At 51.5% G+C, this 18,173-nt stretch overlaps 1 protein-coding gene across 1 annotated transcript in view; it reads right to left on the bottom strand.

Moving 5' to 3' along the window:
* Positions 1–17,130, bottom strand: part of RADIL (Rap associating with DIL domain) — a 38,173-nt gene extending 21,043 nt beyond the window's left edge. The window contains 4 exon segments of the mRNA XM_056866284.1: positions 3,738–3,775; positions 4,818–5,495; positions 6,600–6,928; positions 16,569–17,130. Coding sequence (XP_056722262.1) covers positions 3,738–3,775; positions 4,818–5,495; positions 6,600–6,928; positions 16,569–17,118 — 1,595 coding nt within the window. The 5' untranslated portion in view covers positions 17,119–17,130.
* Between the last annotated feature and the right edge of the window lie 1,043 nt (positions 17,131–18,173).

Genomic DNA, 18,173 nt, shown 5'->3' on the forward strand with positions numbered 1-18,173 from the left:
TTCCTGTAACGGAGCAACTATAAACACACACGCAGCAATAAAAAGCCTTCCCAAGCAGATTGCCTGTATACATTCCTTCAGCGCTGGCTGAGATCCTTTTTATCCTGAAAAGACATTTCTGGAAACGGTCATCACCCCCGAGGAGGAGAGATATGGGACAGCAAAGAGAGAGTTGTCTCACTGACCGGGAATGTACAACCGCAGCCGAAACAAGATAAGGCCCAAATGTGAGAATGCCTCTGGATTCGAATCCGGAAGCGCCTTTTAGAGGCCAACAAGATTCTGACTCCCGAAAGTCAACGCTCCTTTCATCAGATACCTGACATATCTGAAGAAGGGAGCTTTGACTTGCAAAAACTTGTACCCTAAAATCTTGTTGGTCTCTTAAGGTGCTACGGGACTTGGATACACATGGCCGCCCTCTGAACCCTCCTGGCGAAAATCTGACTGAGGCATTGAATTTGATAAGTATTGTACTATTTTAACATGCTCTTCCTATGCTCTTTTTATGCCATTAAAGGTTTTTGACTTTGACTTTGACTGAGGCGGTTGTGCTGATCCTTACAATACTGAGTCCGTCCACCCGACCGGCTAGCTCAAAACTGTCTATTCTGATCGACAGAGGTTCTCCGGGGTCTTGGGCAGATCTTTTTCAACCCTTGCGGCAGATCCCTTGACGGGAGATGAAAGAGGACCGGACCAGGGATCTTCCGCGTACAAAGCGCAAGCTGTAGCCCTTCCCTTCCAGAAACTTTAGGCTGAAAGCCAGCATGGCAAAGCGGTTACCGTTCCAGCCGAGGGCTTGCTCCGTAAACCCTGCTTTGCTGCTGAGTTTCACCGGCTTGACTCCAGGCCAGTCTCTCGGCCTGGCCTACCTCACAGGGTTGCTGTTGCCAGGGCAAAATGGAAAAAGGGAGAACCACACACGCACACACACACACCACCCTGAGCTCCCTGGAGGAAGGATAGGCTAAAACACAACGTGGTGGTGGGGGGAATATGCCATCGTTTCTCACTGCAGTGGCAGTTCGGGCCACAGAGCTTAGAGACCCTGAGTCAGAGAGAGGTCTGTATTGTCGTGCAGCAGACGACAGTTTGGCCCCAGCACAGTGGTAGGACAATAACCTCTGGAAATGTATTTCTCACACACGCCATTCCCCCCGCCCTCTGTATTGGATTGTGGCTACTTCTACAACATCAGGCACAAACAGGAGACCCTACTGATGCCTCTTGGAAGCTCAGGGAATGATGGCCATAGCCGTTCCCGCTTGTTTGCCTCCAGAACCTGGCACCGAAAGGTACACTGCCCCGGAATATGAAGGTTCCATTTTTAATGCATCTTTAAACACACACACCCACCCCTTAAGAACAGAACCGTCAAGTCAGAGCAAATGCCAAACGTGTCAACAGCACATCGATACAGGCTGAGTATCCCTTATCTGGACATCCAATATCCAGACTGATCTGAAAACCAGACCTTTCGAGCCGCCATGGAGACATTACTCACCGGCTCTCAGCAATGCCAATATACACAATGTTCAATGTACATTGTTCAATGTACACAAAATTATTAAAAATATTGTTTAAAATCACATTCAGACAATGTGTATAACGTATCTATAAAACATAAATGAATTTCGTGTATAGACTGGGGTCCCATCCCCAAGATATCTCATTACGTATATGCAAAAATTCCAAAATATTCCAAAACACGGAAAGATCCGAAATATGGACCACTTAAAGTCCCCAACCAGTCCGCATAAGGGATACTCAACCTGTATTTGCTTATTTACTTCATTTATACCCTGCCTTTCTCCCCAACGGGGATCCAAAGCAAGTTGTATTGTTCTCCTCCCCTCCACTTAATACCCACAACAACCCTGTGAGGTAGGCTGGGCTGAGAGTGTGTGACTGGCCCAAGGTCACCCAGCAAGCAGAACGGGGATTCGAACGTGGAGTCTCCCGGGTCCTAGTCTGACATGCTAACCAAGACACCCCACTGGTTCACATATGCCAACAGCACAGATGTTTTAATCAAGAGATACGTCTAATAATAATCAAATCGCCCCTTTTTCATGCCGTTCAACACCCTTGGCCATCCGGCAATCTATTACGGTTCAATCTGAATTGGACACCTCGCAAGAACTCCCGGGGAATTCATTATCCATCGAGGCTCCATTTAGGTCTCATGTTTTTTTACCCGTGCCAACAGATCTATCTGCCAGCGAGACGGCAAGATTTCTTCATTTCATTACCGGCAGACAAGACATCCTCCTCTTCTCGTGTTCATTATCTTTTTTTTTTTTTTTTACAGGGTGGAAGGGAGAGAGAAAGGAGAACGGATTTTCCAGCAGTTACCAAGCAGCAACCCACCAAGGTTTGTCCAGATAGCCCAACCCTGCGGTATTCGTAGCTCATATTTCGAAACTGCACCCTTAGCGCAAAGGGAAAGAGCGCTGAGAAATTGGGGGAAGGAGGTTTTTGGCCGATTTCCCGGAAGTCTATGACAGCCGGAGCCTCTGGCAAAAGAAACCCAAGCGCAGCGAACAAGTAAGAGTTAAATGGAGATTATATACACAACACACACACACACACACACATGGAACCCCAAACACAAGTGGGGGGGGAAAGAAAGTTGCAGAATCAAAGATTTTGGAGCATTAATCCACTCAATTAGCCTCTCTGAAGCCGGAGGGAGAAGAGAAAGATCTGCCAAAAAAACGGATCCCTCTGGGATGCAGTGGGGTTTGGTCCAGAATAAAACGGTTGTTAACCGAGTATCAGCAATGGTATACACAGCACAACTTTGGACCAAAAGCCGTACAGGAAAGGAGCCAAGCCACACACACACCAACCTAAATGCCAACACAAAAGCGGTCCTTGCGTGCTCTATTTATACCCAGTTTGCTTAAAAGGGGACAGCTGCCTCTCTTGAACTAAATTTGGCAACTATTTGCTATGACTGAGGGCAGATTCCCACACTGTGTCTTCGTCCACACAAGGCCCACCCTGGAAAGGAACGATGCTTGTGCTATGCCATGGAGAAACCAGCCCCGTTCCCATAAGCCAAGCTACAAACGGCAAAGGAAACAAACGTTCTGGCTCAAGTTTTGCACCAAGAAAAGCTGAATTCTGCAACCCGGTACACATCATGCAAATTAAGAAAATCTGCACAGTTTTTCTTTGCTTAGCATTGAGTTATGCAAGACCCAGAAGGCCTGCTAGCTGGAAATCCTACTGTCCAGCTGCCAACATTTCAGCAGGCATTAAGGACTAGAAACTTGGGGTGACAGGCAGTGCATATATTTACTTCCTCTATATCCTGCCTTTCTTCCCCCAAGTGGTTTACGTCGCTCCCCTCTCCTTCATTTTATCCTCACAAATACCCTGCGGGATAGGTTAGGCCAAGAGCATGTGACTCGCCCAAGGTCACCCAGCAAGCTTCCTCAGCAGAGTAGGGATTTGAACCTGGATCACCCAGATCCTAAACCGAAACTCTTAAGAACCAACCCTGATTCTCAGCATGATGGATTCTGCAACCCAAGTTCTGCGACTTTTCTGTTCTCGTTAGGAACTGCAGAATGCGCATGCCGGATTTCAAGATCAGCCTCCCTTCCCCCTTTTAGGAAACAGTCGCTCTCTGATAAGGCTGCGTTTCGTCCATATCGATGCCCCTCTCGGTTTGGGGGATCCCAAGTATCAAAAGACCTTTTGCCCCTGAGACGCAGTACACTTACTGTGGGCTCTGCTTCCCGGCAAGCTCGTTCGTTTTCTCCTGGAGTCGGGAAACAAAGAAACGGGAAAACAGGAATGAACGCATACTTCTGCCACTCGATAGGCAGAGGTGGGGAGACAAGAGAAAAACGGAGGGTTCTGCTGGAGCAGGGCACCGTTTTCCTATCTGCATGTTTTTCCACATCTCCTAGAAGTAGGGTTGCAGCTCTGGGTTGGGAAAGCCACTGAGATTCCTGGGGGGAATTCTTGGAGATTCTTGGGGAGAGGGTGGTTTGTAGAGGTCAGGGATCTCAGCAGGGCATTATGCCATATAGCCAGCCTTCCAAAAGCAGCCATTTTCTCCAGGAGAATGGGGCTCTGTTGCCTGGAGGCCAGTTGTAATTCCTGGAGATATCCAGCCCCCACCTGGATGTCAGCATTCCTACCTAGAAGTTTCATAGCCCCCCATCCAAAAAGCCCCTTTACTATCTGAGAGTTAATTCAAACATCCCCTTTTATTTAAAAAGATGGACATGTCTAAGGGGCTTGTGGTTTGTCCTATCCTCTGCTGCCAACAGGAACAGCTCCCTGCCCTTCTGTAAGGGACAGCCTTTCAAATACTTAAAGAGAGCAATCATGTCCCCCCCCTTCAACCTCCTCTTCTCCAGACTGAACATTCCCCAAGTCCCTCAGCCTTTCTCCTAGCTTTGAAGAAGAAGAGGAAGAGGGTTTTTATATGCCGACTTTCTCTACTTCTTAAGGAAGAATCAAACCGGCTTACAACCACCTTCCCTTCCCCTCCCCACAACAGACACCCTGTGAGGTAGGTGGGGCTGAGAGAGTGTGACTAGCCCAAGGTCACCCAGCTGGCTTCATGTGGAGGAGTGGGGGAAACCAACCCGGTTCACCAGATTAGCCTCCGCCGCTCATGTGGAGGAGTGGAGGAATCGAACCTGGCTCTCCAGATCAGAGTTCACCGCTCCAAACCACCGCTCTTAACCACTACACCATGCTGGCTCTTGACTGCATTGAGGGCACCAAGGGCCCCACCTTTTACCTACAGCTCGCCCCTCCCACCCCTCTAAAAAAATAAAACTACTGACCCACACCGTCTTTTGGATCATCTTGGCCACTTTGAGGAGCAGCTGCCCAAACTCGCCTGGCCTGAAGTTGTTGGCCGAGTGCTGGACGCAGAGACAGAGCAGGAAGGCGGGGGTCAGTTTGTGGTCGTCGCCCGTGGGCTCGAGGAGGGAGAGGATTCTCCGCAGCAGCACGTCCTCGCTGGCCTTGTCGAACTCCAGCTGCGGCTTCCGTCGGCTGGCTCTCCGGCCGGAAGGGGGTGGGGGCCCTTGCTTCTTGGAAGAGGAGGGCTTCTCTCTCACCTGGCTGCCGCACATCTTGCAGGTGGAAGGGAGCTCTGGCTCCGAGGCCCGGCGCACGGCTTTGAGCCTCATCAGGGTCTGAGCGGGCAACGGCTGGGTTTTCAGGGGATCCTTGTAGAGGAGCAGGTAGTAAAGGCCGAGGGAGATCAGGTCCCCATGGTGCAGGACCACTGTTTGCCCCACCTCAGAGAAGTTGACGGAGACGCTGGCTCCCGGGATCGGCTCGAGAACCAGCTTTTCTTCTGAATGGTGGCGGGAGCGGCCAGGCACCTTAATCCTCCGCACGGTGCAGTGAAGAGGAAGGATGTCGGGCGCTGACAGGATAAAGCTGGGTTTGCTAGCCTGGGTTCTTTGGCCCACGGTGTGCTGGTCGCGGTTCAGCAGGTAAACTAAACTGTCCTGCAAAGAGAAACACACACAAAGATAGCAAGAGGGTACGAGGCATCAATAGAGTGACATCTCAGGCTAAATTTTGGAGGGACGTGGGGGGAATTTGCAGAAAAGCATCCATGAATGGTCTGAACTCATTCCCACCCGCTTCATCTTGGCAAATCTCTCCACCCCCTGGCCATGGCTATACTTCCTCTGCAGAGCAATTTTATTTTGCTGCTACCAAATTGCAGCCATAGTGACGGTACACGGGGGCTTCACAGGTTCACTGGTAAGGAGAAGAAACAAAATGTTTTCAACTTCACCGAAAAAGCGATCTCAAATGGCAGCTGCCACCGCATCTTCCGCCAGCAAAACTTATAACTTAATTCACTGGGGCATACTTTTGACTCTGTCCTGAATCTACCGCCAGTAAATCATCCTAGGCAACCCAGAGTTTTAGCATTGAAAGAAATATGTCCGACTTTGCTCTTTCTGCACCCTTAATTTTATAAATGTATAGAAGGCAAGAGTCACTGGAAAAGACCGTCATGCTAGGAAAAGTGGAGGGCAGCAGGAAAAGAGGAAGACCCAACAAGAGAGGGATGGACTCAATAAAGGAAGCCCTGGCCCTCAGTTTGCAAGACCTGAGCAAGGCTGTTAAAGCTAGGACATTTTGGAGGACTTTGATTCATGGGGTCACCATGAGTCAGAAGCGACTTGACGGCATCTAAAACACACACATAGCATGCTCTTAGGCTGCTGACTCAAGCTACAAGCAGGCGCCAGGGAACACTTTAGCAGGCAATATTGCGCTCATGGGCACAATAGCTGTAAGGCCTCGCAGCGTTCGGAGAGAAACGCCTACAATGACGTTGCCCCTTGGCAACGATAGGGTCGCCAGGTCCCTCTTCTCCACCTGTGGGAGGTTTTCTGAGGTAGAGCCTGAGGAGGGCGGGGTTTGGGGAGGGGGAGGGATTTTGATGCCATAGAGTCCAATCACCAAAGCAGCCATTTTCTCCAGGGGATCTGATCTCTGTCGCCTGGAGATCAGTTGTAATAGCGAGAGATCTCCAGCCACCACCTGGAGGTTGGCAACCCTAGGGAACGACGACCCCCCCTCCCAGCACTTACATGTTGCTGGCTGTAGCCCTGTAAGAGCAGGAAATGGGGAGACTGGTAAAGGGAGTGGCGCAAGGTACTGCCACTCTGCTCCTCCGTGGGAACCGGCTGCCCATCTCTCGTGCTCTCCACGCATCGAAGGGTCTCCGGCAACGTGGAGTAATGCCTCCTGAGCTGCTGCTCCTCCTCGCCGTCGACCTGAGTGCCGGCCTGGTTGAGGCTGGTCTCGCTGACGGTGCGCCGGAGCGGCGGCGGCGTGGAGTGGCTTTTGCACCCCGTCAGTAGAGTCATGGTTCCCTTGGCGCGGTTCCGCTGGAGCTTCCGAGCCTGGGCATTTATACCTGGGGGGGAAGACAGAGGGGGACTGAAACGCCGGTCGTTGAAACGACACCCTTTGGAAAGAAATCTCCACGCTATTGCTCTGGACAGCAAAACATTTCGGGCAGGGTTCCTTTTCACCTTGAAGAATGAAGCTAAGGATATAGCTACTTCGCAGGCGTCGAATGGGTTTGCGACATAGAATCATAGAGTTGGAAGGGTTCATCGAGTCCAAACCCCATGCACAATGCAGGGATTTCACAACTACCTCCCCACACCCCACACACACCCAGCGACCCCTACTCCATGCCCAGAAGATGGCCAAGATGCCCTCCCTCTCATCATCTGCCTACGGTCATAGAATCAGCATTGCTGACAGATGGCCATCTAGCCTCTTCTTAAAAACCTCCAGGGAAGGAGAGCCCACCACCTCTCGAGGAAGCCTGTTCCACTGAGGAACCGCTCTGACTGTTAGGAAACCCTTCCTAATGCCTAGATAGAAACTCTTTGGATTTAATTTCAACCCGTTGGGTCTGGTCCGACCTTCTGGGCCAACAGAAAACAACTTGGCACCATCCTCCATAGGACAGCCCTTCAAGAACTTGAAGATGGTTCTCATGTCCCCTCTCAGTCTTCTCCTCTGCGGGCTAAACATACCCAGCTCCTTCAACCTTTCCTCATAGGACTTGGTCTCCAGACCCCCTCACCATCTTTGTTGCCCTCCCCCAAAGACGCCTGGGAATTGTAGTTTGTAGTAGTGAGGGAGAGGAATGTTCTGCCAGAAGTAAAACTCCCAAGTTCCCCTAGGATAGAGAACAACCTTAAAACCAGTACGCATAGGGTTGCCAGGTCCCTCTTCGCCACCGGCGGGAGGTTTTTGGGGCGGAGCCTGAGGAGGTCAGTTCACCTGGAGAAAATGGCCGCTTTGGCCATTGGACTCTATGACACTGAAGTCCCTCCCCTCTTCAAACCCTGCCCTCCTCAGGCTCCGCCCCAAAAACCTCCCACCGGTAGCGAAGAGGGACCTGGCAACCCTACAACCAGCACCACCCCATGGCTCTTTCACCCTAACTGGCCCAAGGTCACCCAAACAAATTTCATGGCAGAGTTAGGATCTGAACCTGGCTCCCACAGACATTTTGCCATCCGTAACGCATTTAGGTGGAAGCGAAGGCTCACTGACTTTGACAGAACTGGGTTTTTTAAGGGGATGTTTGAAGGAGTTTGATTCCTCTTCTCTGACGGCCGCCAGTCATGCCCTGTTTTTTAGGACGGCGGGTGCTCCTGAAACGCAGCTTTGAGGCCTCTTGAAATGGACACAAGCGTTCCGGGACGGTCAGCAGGAGGAGTGACTAACTCCCATCAAAAGGGACCCGTGCAAAAAGCCCCACCTGCCCGCTGCCCGTTTCCATGTTCCTCCCAAGCCATACGCTACAACTGCATGAAGCAAAGAGTCCCGTCAAAGGCGAGCTGAGATGGGAGTCCGGTAGCGCCTTAGAGACCCACAACGTTTTTGGGGTATCATCAAAGTCAAGTCGCTCAGGTCGCAAATGCAAAAAAACAGTTTTGCACGCCAAGCTGATCCTTGGCATGGCTCAGCCGTGAAAATAACCTCTTTTCCCCCACCCTCCCTTTCCTCCCACATCAGCTGCCTCCAAACCCCCTTCCCTGGTCCACACCGACCTCTCCAAATCTCCCCTCTCCCCTCTTTCTTCCAGCCGAAAATTCCTCCCCGGATCTTCTGTAGCATCGCTCGTTGCAGTGACCGAATGTGACCGAATGAAAACCTGCAGGCCAACGGCAGAGTGGAGAGGAGGGTACACCCCCCGCCAGCAGGATCGATGCCTTACCTTGCGGCAGGGGTCTGCAGAGCGTCCCGGAGCCTGTGACATGTGCCGAGGGCGCCTGCCAGCCCTGCCAGGACTTCTACAACTGCAGTGAGGACTGAGCCTGCTCGCTGCAGAGGGAAGAGGCAATTAACTTCTCCCAACGCTCTATTCCCAAACAGGGGGGCAAAGAGCCTGCCAGAAAGACGGATGAGGGGCGTGTTCTTAGGGCCCTGCTGGCACTGAAACAAAAGCTCCCACCATCTCCCTGCCATTGAGTGGTCTCGTCTTTCCCCCTTTCCCCCAAAGTGGAACGATCCTCCTCGGAATCGAATCTTTGCTGCAGGCATGCAGGATGCAAAGTTGAAGAAAAGAAGCAAAGTTGGGGATGCTGGGAGGCCCCCCCAACCCCGCCCCGGACACCTCAGGTGCCTGAAGCAGAAATTTATCATCTGCGTGATAGGGGGGAAAACACCATTGCTCACATTTTGCAGTACCCAGAAATCTGACCCCATCACCCCAAACTGAATCACTACCCCTTACCTACTAGGGCCAGCGTGGGTGGCAAGCCGCAAATCTGATGACCCCCGTTTTCCATAGGGAGAAAGGTGCTTATATGAAATAGTCCTTTGCTTCAGCGCTCCATTCCCATTTCTTTGTCAAGCAAAATGCAAGCAGGTCTTTTTCCTCGGCTTCCTCCGGCAATTTCCCGCCGGGTGCTAAAAATCTGCACTCTGCGCCTTAAGCAGAATCCAGAAAACTGGGGGGACCTCTCTTTCCCTTCGGGATCTGAAGGGAGGCTGTTCTAGCAACACAACAACAAGCTTGTACAAGCAAAAAAAAGAAGGGGGGGAAAAAACCACCCTCCAAGTCAGCTGCTTCAAGGGTCCAGCTATTAGATCCCTAAGTGGCAACCTACCTTATTTGGTGAGGAACTGTCGCAGGGTTCCTGAAATATATTTTTTTTGTTTGTTTGGTTTAAATCTATCCTCCTTTTGCTGGGAAAGTCACAGAGGTGGCCTGGGGAAGGCGGGGACTGCTCCGACTGTTTACATGCCTCGGGATTAGGACTAAGAGGTGGACAAACAAGAGGAATGTTGTAACGTGGCGGCCCATAGCCATTTCAGGCCAAGCCGGGGGCCGCGCACGCCAGCCACATGGCTGCAAAGATTGCGTCGGTGGTGCTGTCGTCCGCGGAAGGAATTTGGTTGCCCTCTGCGTTGCGCGCAAGACTCTAAGCTAGCATGCTGGGCCTCAAATAGGAGGCCCTTGGGCTACCTATTTTTTACCTATGCCCAAGCAGGCAGCGTTCTGCATTCCGGCAACGGGCACCTCCCGAGAGCAGAAAGCGTCTTCACGGACTCCGCTGCCACCAGCCAAGCTTCGGTACAAAAAAGAAGAGAAGAATTGGTTTTTATATGCCGACTTTCTCTACCACTTAAGGAAGAATCAAACCGGCTTACAATCACCTTCCCCTCCCCACACCCTGGGAAGGAGGTGGGGCCGAGAGCGCTGTGACTAGCCCAAGGTCACACCGCTGGCTTTATGTGCAGGGGTGGGGAAACAAATCCAGTCCACCAGATTAGCCTCCGCCACTCATGTGGAGGAGTGGGCAATTGAACCCAGTTCTCCAGATCAGAGTCCACTGCTCCAAACCACCGCACCACGCTGGCTCTCAAAAGGAAGGGAATGGCAGAAAGGCAAAGGTGGCTTCAAGCTCTTTCAGAAACGGGAGAAACATCCAGAGCAGGAGGTCTCAAACAGTGGGTCACATGTGACCCACAAGGAGGGGGCAATTCTGTCAAAGGGGTGTCATGGGGTTCTGGGATCCCCTCCTCCTAGAAGCAGGAAAAGGAGAAGACAGGGGATAGTTACTACATTTCTTCCTCTTCCTTCACTCTATATCCAACATGGACCTGCTCAGCTGGCATGCCGGACAGAGGGACAGGTGGGCACACAGCCCCACCATGGATAGGGAGCAATTTGGGGGGGGGGCAATCATAGAAAATCTCAAGCCTGGCCTTGCTGCTCCGGTAAAACTTGGCCAGAGGACAGCTGGATGGGAAATGCGAGCGAAGAGGTGAAAACCGGTTTGAACGTGCGCTCTCACGCCCTCAACAGTGCCGGGGGAACCCGTGTTCAGCTTCCTTATCGGGAGGAAAGGAAGCTTCTGTATTTACTTTGCAAAGCAGGACCAGCTTGGGAGGGGGGAAAGCCCCCACGGGTTTTCACACTAGACGACGCTCCCGTCGCAGGCACCGTGAACCTTCCCCCGGCCACGCTGGAAAGATAAATACAGATCCCTTCCTGAACGTAACAGAGTCCCTTCTGAACCTCTTTTTTTGTTAAAGGCCTCTCCCTTCCACCTGCTGTAGCTGGCGCAAAACGCTGGCAAAGTGAGAACTGCACAAGAAAGCAGTTTGCTTTCAAATATCTCCATGAGGCCCCCACAGCCAATGAAACCCAATGCAACCGCAATGGCGCCATTTTCCCCACCAGCAGCCTCTCATTTATGCCCTTTCCCTCGCATTATTACCTGCAACACCACGGAAGGACTTTTTTTTTTAAAGTGTAATTGCTATAGTGCTATAACGAGTTTGAATAGAGCCCTCGCAGAGCTATAGCTCATTCATGAATACACAAGCGTGGGCGGGGAATGAGTTGCCACAGCAGCCGAGATAGCCCCCTCGCAGAAAGCCGACGTGAAGTCCCCGCCGAGCACACGCGGAAAGGAAAGCTCGGCAGAAAAGGTGGAAGAAAGGGGGCCAGGAAGCCCCGTGTGTGGAAGCCCCACCGCCAACGTGCAATTCCTCCACGTCTGCAGTGGCGATGAAAGCAACACAGAATCACGGCCATGTGGAAGGAGCCACGGGGTATGGAACCGCAGAACCGACGACTGTTTTTCTGCGGAACATCTGGCTTTGAGCAGAGGTTTTCCGTCACGGGTTTATTTGTCCAATGACTGCCAGCTGGAACACCGTAACCTGCCCTCGATCAGTCGCCTTTGCCAGGGGCCAACTTTTCCCTTGCAGAAGTTCCCAGCAGGCCCTTCCTTCGGAGGGCTGCTGAGACCGGGAGCAAGACACGCTAAGCTTGGTCGGTGCCAAAAGTGCCCGCTCGGCTCAAAGCTGGCTAGCTGTGGCAACGATGGGCAGAGCCACCCATTACCCTCCCATGTAATATTGCTAGATGCATGTGGCCTACATGTGTCGTACACACAGTTCGAGTCCCCGAAGGATGGTCTTGACTAATTTTTTAAGCTCTAGGAGCCATTAAAAAGTTTTAGGGGCCGGGCTCATTTTTCATCTATTGGGAGTTTTCTTTTCTTTTTTCCCCCATTGCTGCTATCACAAAACCTAATCCCAACCTCTTCACAGTTTCTTACTTGTAATTTTATTAAAGCTATGACAAAAACCTTGTGGTTTATTGAAAAAAAAAAAGAGGAGACCCACAAGAAACTTGCGGGGAGAGTGCACCCCATCCCCTCTTGCTTCCTTCCGTCTCCCTCCTCCGAAATCTTCTCCCTCTTTCTCACCCCCTCCCTTTCTGTCACTCTTCCCCTTCTCTGCTAGTCCTCCCCCCTGCATTTCTCCCCCTCCTCTTTCTGACGATCCCCCCTTCTTCCCCCTCCCCTTCTTGTCAATAACCCCCACCTCTTTCTCTACCCTCCTTACTTCTCCTTTCTCCCCCTTGACCTCCACCCATCCCCATAAGGGTCTTATGTTCTTATTTGTGTGTGTGTGTGGGGGGGGGGGGGTTAGCCACCCAAAAATGTTTTTGTGTGAAGATTTCTTTGTGAAGATTTCAGATTTTTCTGCCAACTCCGGGGGTCCCCCAAGTTTGCATGAAAATCTGTTCAGTGTCCACATGGCCCCAATCTGGAGATTTACACCTCCACAGATGGGGGCTGAATGCCAGTTTTTTTTAATGATGCCATCTCTCGTTAAGAGGTTCTCCGATGAACGCATGAAACCACCATACACTGAGCGAGACCCATAGTCCATCTCGGCCAGCATCCTGTCTCCCAATGTTGCCAATCAGCACCCCCTCCACAGAAGGCCTACAAGCAGAGCACTGAGGCCAAAGCCTTTCTCTGTTGCTGCCTGCCAGCAACAGGTATTCAGAGATACACTGCTTCTGAACACTGGAGGTTCTATTTAGCCCTCTTGGCTAATAGCCACCACCGAATCTATTGTCCACGGGTTGGTCTGATCCCCTTTTAAAGCCACCTAAGCAAATGGCCATCTCGTGGCAGGGAGGTTCCTCAAGTGGTGTTCCTGCCCTGAACCCACTACCCATTAGAGGGTGACCCCGAATTTCAGGATGATGGGAGGGAGGGGAAACCTCCTGCGCTTCCTCCACCCCGTGCCGAGTTTTAATCTCTGCCCTGTCTCCCTGACGCGAAAGATGCTGAATACAAGAGCAGCTTTCTTTTCCAAATGAGAAATGTATCGCACACAATGTATTTGTTGGCTTCGGTTCCCGCACGCACAGCGCGTTGAACTCCAAGGTCTTCGCATGCCCGGACTCCGAGCGATTCACGGCCGTTCCTCGGCCGGCCTCCCACACACCCAGCCAGGCTCCTGCCTCTACGGCTGTGTTGGGAACGCTGAGCTTCTGCCCTCCCTGCGGGCCCTCACTTCTCAACGCTTAACCTCTCTGCAGGAAACGCAGCCCGCCCCCATTCCCACATTAAAAGCAGCAGAGGGCAATGGGAATCAAGCGAAAGGAGCAATATGCGCGTGCAATTTGCAGGGAGGGGTGCAATTGGCTTCTGAGCTGGAAACACCTCCGAGAACCATGAATTTTGCCCCCCCCCACCGTCTCATCCTTCCTTCTGCAGCCATAATTCCCACCCCCAGAAACTCTCTCTCTCACTGGACCCCATGATTGGTGGAGTTGCCAGCCTCCAGGTGGCACCTGGAGATCTCCTGCTATTATGATTGATCTCCAGGCCACCGAGATCAGTCCCCCTGGAGAAAAGCTGGGAACCCTAATGATTGGAACGCCCTGCCTTTCTCCCCAAAGCGGCCCATGTCGTTCTACCCTCCTCCACTTGATCCTCACAGCGACCCTGTGAGAGCCTCTGGTTTCTTTTTAGGTTGTAGAAATACTTCGCCTTTTTACAACGACCCTGTGAGGTAGGAGAGAGGCTGACAGCACGTGACTGGCCCGAGGCGACCCAGCAAGCTTCCGTGACAGAGTGGGGATTTGAACGGGAGTCTCCCGGATCCTAGTCCGAAACGCTAACCACTCTGACACCGCAGTTGTCCCAATGCGCCAGCATAGCATAGTGGTTAAGAGTGGTGGACTCTAATCTGGTGAACCAGGTTCGATTCCCCACTCCTCCACATGAGGCCAGCTGGGTGACCTTGGGCCAGTCTCAGCTCTCTTAGAGCTCCCTCAGCCCCACCTACCTCACAAGGTGTCTGTTGTGGGGAGAGGAAGGGAAGGCGACTGCAAGCCACACTTTGAGACTCCTTGAAAGTAGAGAAAAGCGGGATATAAAATCCAGCTCTTCTTCTCTTCTGTTACATGCCCCACGCAAATCTCTATTATGATGTTCACCTTATTTTGCCTTTAAAACAAAAAAAAACTCGAATTGTTGGCTCTGTCACTTTGGGGAAGCTCGGCTTGCTGAAGCAATAAAAAAAAAATCCTAGGTATCGCATTTGTTCAGACTTCATTTCCTGAAAACACGCCGATCATCTCCATGATCTCAGGAACCAGCAGGGAACCTCAGGGCACTTAGCAGCAGACAAATGAGAAGGTGACGTTTTCGTCCCGGGCACAGAACAAGGTCCGGTTTTGTTCGGAGGATGGGTGCAGAGGGAGAAAACCTGCGTCGCTCCATTGCAGCCCTCCTTACCGGCAGTTCAGGAATAAAACAGAACTGGTTTTCCAGCTCCGGTGTGAATAATATACAGGCTTTGCACCATGTGGGTGCCAGGGCCTGATGTCATGCCGCTTTATGCCCAGGAGTTCAGGCAGTGGCTCACAGTCAGTTCCTATCGCTCTGACTCCCAGTTGATGAGGAGCCATTTATGCACATCTGTCGCCTTATGCGCCGTGATACATCAGCAAATGATCATGAAGCAACGTTCGCAGGGACTACTACGCTGAGACTCGGACGGCAAGCATCTTTGGTTAGCGTGCTGGGGTCCTATCTTTTTTATTTGGATGAACACATGAAACTGCCTTATACTGAATCAGACCCCTGGTCCACCAAAGTCAGAAATGAACATACAAAGATGCCTTCTACTGAGTCAAGGCCTATCAAGGTCAGTATCGCCTACTCTGACCGGCAGCCGCCTTCCAGGGTCGCCTGCAGAGCACTTTCAAATCACCCCCTGCCGGGTCCTTTTAAGTGGGGATGCTGGGAATTCATCCTGGGACCATCTGCACGCCAAGCAGATGCTCTGCCGCTGAACCACAGCTCCTCCCAACAGGAACGTCCAACTCCTTGAAAACCAGCCACCTGGAGCCAAACTCCACATTTACACCAAGGATCAGATCTCGCAAACCCGTTCTTCAATTAAAACAAAAAACAAAAACCTGTTACGAGGCTATCTGATTTGAACCTGAGCCACAGCACCGGGGAATAGCAGTTTATTCCTTTCCCATCACGGCATTTCCCTAACAGAAACCGCCCCGCCCTCCCTGCAAGCTGTTAGGACTCCCCGAACAGACAAAGGAGGGACATAATACAGAAACCTGTCTCCTCCACCTACCCTTACTCAGGCTGGCAACAGCTCAGGGGCACCCGATTTGTGTCTGGTACATGCACAGGGGGAAAGGGTTCACATGAACACATGAAGCTGCCTTATGCTGAATCAGACTCTGGGGTCCATCAAAGTCAGTACTGTCTACTCAGACCGGCAGCAGCTCTCCAGGATTGAACCAGAGACCTTCTGCATTCCAAGCAGATGCTCTGCCACTGAGCCACGGCCCCTCCCTTACCACTGTAGGAAATCACTAACTCGAGCAGGTAGGATTCCCCCTCCGATGATATAGGGCCGTTACTGCCGGTCTCTTTTAATCCAGACTAGTACATCAACAAAAAACAAGAATCTTCTGTTTAAAATAAAATAAAAAAGTTAAAACCCTGTATCGTAAGCATTGTTCACATTTGCAATGTTTTCTTTTAACCTAAAACAACTTTAACGCCAAGAACGTAACACACAAACACGTGAAGCTGCCTTATACCGAGTCAAACCCTTGGTCCATCAAGGTCAATACTGTCTACTCAGACTGGCAGCAGCTCTCCATGGTTTTAGGTAGAGGTCTCACACATCTAGCCAGGAACCCCGTGGCGCAGAGTGGTCAGCTGCAGTACTGCAGTCCAAGCTCTGCTCACGACCTGAGTTCGATCCCGGCAGAAGTCGGTTTCAGGCAGCCGGCTCAAGGTCGACTCAGCCTTCAAGCCTTCTGAGGTCGGTAAAATGAGGACCCAGCTTGCTGGGGGTAAAGGGAAGATGACCGGGGAAGGCAACGGCAAACTACCCCGTAAACAGAGTCTGCCTAGTAAACATCGAGATGTGACGTCACCCCATGGGTCAGGAATGACCCGGCACACATTTCCTTCTACCAGAGCCTTTTAACTAGAGATGCCAGGGATTGAACCTGGGATGTTCTGCATACAAAGCAGATGCTCTACTACTGAGCCACAGGCCAATAGTGGGCCACAGGCCAACAGTAAAATGAGACCTCCCACAAGACGATAACTAGCTAGGCTGGGCCTGCCTTTTAAAATAAATAGGTAGGCCAGGCCCATGGCAAGAGCCCTGAATTCTACCCCTTGATCCTGGAGAAGAAAAAAAGCCCTCCCATTTCTTACCTGCCGTGAGGGTGTCTCTGTCCCTGGCCGCCAGCTCCTCCACCTCAGATCGCTTCCGGAGCTCAAACCGCCGGGAGAACCCTTCCCGGGGCTTCCAGAGGTCCTGGATCAAGAGTGGTTTCTCGTTGTCCCGGAGAACCCGCAGGCCGTCCATCTGCCACTGCTTCTCCGGACCCACAAACCGCCCGACGACGTCGCAGAGGACATAATGGCCGGCGTTCACCTTGTTCAGTCCGTAACGCTCGAGGGCTTCCTTCACCAGCTCTTGGGCGCTGGAGCTGGCCGTCGCCAGGACGCTCTTGTAGTGGGTGCCCGCGCAGATGTGGCCCCCAAACACCTTGAGGACCCCCGGGGCAGAGATCTGGGTGGAGAGCTCAGCCGGATCATCCTTGCTCTCCACGGGGTAGCCGGCCACCGAGCTGCGGTCCTTATAGCTCAGTGTCCGGTACAAGACCTGGGAAAATATCCGACTCTGACGCTTGAATTTGTTTTTGGAAGGTGGGGACATGGCTGGAGGCGAGCCATAAAACAGAGCCCGTGAGGACGTCATGAGTCGCGGCTGGAAAACAATGAGAAAGAGGGGATATAGAGTCAGTTTCTGACAGCCCCAAAAGAAACAAACAATGATTGTGTGGCTGCTAACTTTCTGGTTATCCTTGCTACATATAATTATTAATTTAGAGCCTTTTAAAATATTTTAAATATAATATTTTTTTAACTGGAGATGCCAGGAACTGAACCTGGGGACCTGCTGCACACTTGATCTCCCTTTACTTTCTTATCTCATTCCAGCGTGGCTGAATATGATTTCAAGTGGCCAAGAAGGACGTGTCCCTAAAACTTTACCCTGCCCCGTGATTCACAGAATCAAAATAAATGATGCAGAATATTAAACACAGGTCTAAAATGGATGGTCCCTTAGCCCACTTTCTTCCCTGTTTATTCCCTGTTTCACCCAGGATCAAATCTTCGCGAACGGATGGGACCTTATTTGCTGTTGGCTCAGCCCTGTCTCAACGCCAAACAAACCCGGTTTTTGCAATTCACGAGTCAAACCGTCATCCCTGGCTCCTCTCAGATAAACATGGGCTGAGTCTTCCCGCGTCACAACGGCCCGCCCGACTCCAAACCCCTCCCCTCGCGACAGAGTTATGCAGATATTCCCGAGTTACCATAATTTATGCACGTTGCAGAATTTGTATTTTCTCGGTGCAGAATTTTTTTCAACTCATTACAGCACATAGTACATATGTGCACATGCATGCACGCACACACAGAGTTATTAGGACATTTAACCGGGCAGGGCTTTTAGTGCAAACAAACAGATTTCTCCCAATCATTTCCTCCTTAGGGAGGCCAAGGTGATTCATTCACGACGCAACGGACACCATTTCCCCACAGGTGTCCGGGAGGTTAATGAAATCCGCGAGTGAGCGTCAATGCTTGATTCTTTATTGTGACTCTGACCTGCTCAGCTTATGGTGGCTGGCAATCACATCAAAATCTGTCTTTACAAAAGAAGATAACACCTGTTATCTTGGCTGGCTGTCCTGACTGGCTGCAGAGAGAAATCCAAAATGAGAACTCTGAAACTTTCAAACAATA

Source organism: Euleptes europaea, chromosome 21 (assembly GCF_029931775.1).
Source record: "Euleptes europaea isolate rEulEur1 chromosome 21, rEulEur1.hap1, whole genome shotgun sequence".
In the NCBI taxonomy this organism is placed as follows: domain Eukaryota; kingdom Metazoa; phylum Chordata; class Lepidosauria; order Squamata; family Sphaerodactylidae; genus Euleptes; species Euleptes europaea.